The 3,730-nt window shown below is 39.1% G+C and overlaps 1 protein-coding gene across 1 annotated transcript in view; it reads left to right on the forward strand.

Moving 5' to 3' along the window:
- The first annotated feature begins 350 nt into the window (after positions 1-350).
- The window catches only part of DHX35 (DEAH-box helicase 35), a 46,637-nt gene continuing 43,257 nt past the window's right edge, over positions 351-3,730 (forward strand). Inside the window, exons 1-4 of the mRNA XM_006033841.1 lie at positions 351-384; positions 1,440-1,573; positions 2,005-2,097; positions 3,020-3,097. Coding sequence (XP_006033903.1) covers positions 351-384; positions 1,440-1,573; positions 2,005-2,097; positions 3,020-3,097 — 339 coding nt within the window. The remainder of the gene's footprint in view (positions 385-1,439; positions 1,574-2,004; positions 2,098-3,019; positions 3,098-3,730) is intronic.

Genomic DNA, 3,730 nt, shown 5'->3' on the forward strand with positions numbered 1-3,730 from the left:
ATACTAGTGCGTGGTTTCCACTCATTTTTTGACAGCAAAACAATAGTGCAACAGAAAAGTTGCTAAGATCCCAAAAAGATCGCAAGAGGGTACAATGTTTTTGACGTTATGAATTCCTCTTTGAACTCTCTGGGTTTATCTTGTGAATCATGCTTGCATACCTAATGTGGTAACGCTACGATCTTTTGAAAGGATCTCTAAGCCCCCCAGGGTGCGATGGTTAAGAATTGCTGGTCTGAGTCCTGAATTTCTCCTGGATGGGGAAGGTCCAGGGGGTATGAAGTCCACACTTGTCCCACATCTGTTATGTACTTTTGGGGGATTGTGCCTCAAATAGTGGCAGCAAAAACATGACATCCCCCTACAAGGAATTAGACCTAGTCAGTGAGACTTGCTGGGTCTGAATTGTTTATTTAAACCAAATAATTACCCTGGGGTGTGTCCTGGAACAAAGAGCTGTTCCAGGATCAAGATTCATTTCTCAACAGCTTATGAATATGGTGAGCAGTTGAGCAGTACATGTAGGTGAATGAATGAATTTATATATATAATGAATTGCAGCATATGTACGTGAGTGCATGTATTAATGTGCTGTGTTGTGGATATACTATGAAAATAAGCATACTGTCAAAGAGAATGTATGTATGTTCAGAGGTATCATCTAACTTTCAAGTAGGCAAGTACCAAATATTATGATCCACTGCTGTTTTAAAAACTTGTTTGCATAATTCATTTTGTTATTAGAACTATATTTAATTTCTTTTTTAAACTGGTTTAAATTAACGTAAAGATTTCCTGGCAGCGTGGCTAGGACCTTGTTGTTTTAAAAGAATACAGTTTAAGCCCTGAAGTAGATGTGGCCAGAAGGATCTGTGATGCACTCAAATTGAGTATCACAGGAGACTGCTGATGATCATTCCTTTCACAGGAATTTTCCCCACTCTAACCTTACTCACATGATTCAACATTTTCAGCTGTCAGTAGTTTTGTAGTATGCTAGAGGAGGAATGCATTATGTTTTAGTTTCTGAGCTAAATTTAGGTTCAAAGTGAGCGATATGCCTCTCAAGCAGGCAGGGTGGGAGGTGTCGTAGAATAGTATACTGGGAAATATACTGAGGAATAGGGTATGTGACTTTCTTTAAAGTGAAAAGAACAGAGTCACTAAAGTATCAAGAATTTTATATGTTTTTCACAATTTTTTGTTTTCTGGAGCATCTTACTTTTCTTGTGAAGATTCAGAGATCTAGCTCTTTAGCAAAAATGTAAATCTACACTTGACCTGAAAAGTTCCTTTTTTAAGGTTAACAAATAAATTGATAACGTTAGAGGTGCTTAATAGCTCATTAAGTCAGGCATTTCCCCTAAAAGTTTTTTTGCCTGACGTAGACTGTGAAGGCGAATGTTCTATCATTTTCCTATTAAAATTGTCGTATATAGGCACAGAAGGTCCTGGTGTCAGCATCTCAGAGGAGAGACAGAGCACTTCTGAAATTAACGGTGTAAACATCATCTATAATCCTTATGCTTCCCTTTCTGTTGAACAACAGAGACAAAAGTTGCCAATTTTTAAGGTATGGAAGGACTTTTTGATGTGCACATATCTTGCATGATGCCTGTTTTCTATACATTGTTTCTGATTTTCTCTCTCCATCATCACTTTACAACTTGAAAACAAAGTCAGGGAAATTGTCTTTCTTTTATTTTCTTTCATTTTTGTTCAGTTGTTGGCAGGTGACTTTGTTGTCTTTTATTACAAACTATGCAGATTTATATTCAACTATTGTGTGCCTTATGAAAATATCTTATTAGAAAACTTAAAAGTTGTTTAGAGCTTGCTGTCAAAAAGCTAAGTAACAGTAACTTACTGGCATAAGTAAGTTACATGTTACATATACAAGTTACATGTAACTTGTTATGTACAAGTTACATGTACATAAGTATCATTCTTAGATATTTATTTACATTTCTTTTGTGCAAAATTGAATGTCTTCCTCCTGTCCAGCTTAGAAATCACATACTGTACCTGGTGGAAAACTATCAGACTCTGGTGATTGTTGGAGAAACAGGATGTGGCAAAACCACCCAGATTCCACAAGTGAGTGAGATTATAACTTGGTAAAATTGTATTCTCTCATATTTTATATGGGAAGCCACCCCAGATGTCACCATAGTGCACTGTAGTATAGGGACTAGCCATGATTGTATGCAAGTCCAAGAGAGAGGAGGAACATACCTATAATCAATCGAAAGTTGGCATTGAAATGGTATGACATGTTCTGCACTATCAGTTATTGGCTCAGAGTTGGGCCATCGATTTATCTTACAAAATGCAGCTTCTTAACTAGGTGGCAGACTATTGTATGTGTATTTGTTAAATTTATCACCTTTTCAGATTATTTAAAATGAGAGACAACTTTCAGTCAGGATCTTCATAATTCTGTTTTTTTTTATTTACTGTGCTCCATTCCTAGAGAATTGTATCAACTTGGGAGGATATTTTTAATGTTTTTATTGCATTTTTCATTTTCCGTTACATTATTGATCAATATAAGGTATTGATAAAAAAAAAATCATGATTGGTCAAGAATGTAAAATTAACTTGTCAGATCCCACATATCAGCAAAGCTAGTGAGGTATATTACCTGCTTCAAGTGTGAATACTTGACTAAAATTTAGAAAATCCTACTGGGTAGAGGCTACAAAACAAAGAGGGAAGGAAATATTTAAAGAACAATACTTTGCACTTTTGCAGTTCCTGTTACCTGAATTTCTTGAAGTGCTTTCTAACTGCTAATGCTCTTATAAAATAGATTATAGTAATATATTTGTTTATTTAGGTATACTGTAGAGGTGTAGGGTTCACTAATGCACTCATTAAATAATTTATTTGAGATCATACAGATCAATGTTAGAACCAAGAATAAATCTCAGGAGTCCAAACGTCAAGTAGTTTGCTCCAAAAATTAGATAATTGCCTCATATAACTAATTAATTCCATGTCTCCAATATGCTTGCAGTACTTAGCAGAAGCTGGCTGGACGGCCGAAGGGAGGGTAGTTGGAGTGACTCAGCCTCGCAGAGTTGCTGCTGTTTCAGTGAGTTTCTCCAGTTCTAAACTTCCCTGTTTGCTGAAAAAGTTGCTGTTGCATCTTCAAGTTCAAATTTTTCTTCTACTGATTCTCCTTTGTCAGAATGTTCAGAAGCTCTAAATTCAGTAAAAATTGTGCATTGTCAAATGTGGCCCTACCATAGAAAATGTTTGAGTCTACATTGGGGGTTGGCAAAATGCAGCCTGTGGGCCATATCTGGCCCGTGGCAGGTCCCTTGGTCCTGCCTGGCCCAGGCACTGTCCAGCTGTGACACTTGGGCGTACAGCTTGGCTGGGACTTTACTAGGCAGCCCAGGTGGCAGTGGCAGGATTTGCCACAGGCAGGCAGTGTGGAGCAGGCCGGGGCAGGGCTATGCCCATGTTCTAGCTGATCTCCTCCAGCGGGAGTGAGTCTGGAGCTGGTGTGGGGTGTACTGGTGCTGCTCGGTGTTGGCAGTGGTAGGGAGTTGTGTCAGGGTGCATGGTCTCCAAACTGTTGCGGGGCAGGGGTGGGTGCTGACCAGCTCGGGGGGGGCACACAGGTTTCCATGAACACCCTACCACACCTGCAGACCCCACAACCACACCCTTCCGTACACACGGTCACTCACCCCACCAACAATGCACCGCTAACACCCCC

This window comes from Alligator sinensis, unplaced genomic scaffold (genome assembly GCF_000455745.1).
Source record: "Alligator sinensis unplaced genomic scaffold, ASM45574v1 scaffold460_2, whole genome shotgun sequence".
Classification (NCBI taxonomy): Eukaryota; Metazoa; Chordata; order Crocodylia; family Alligatoridae; genus Alligator; species Alligator sinensis.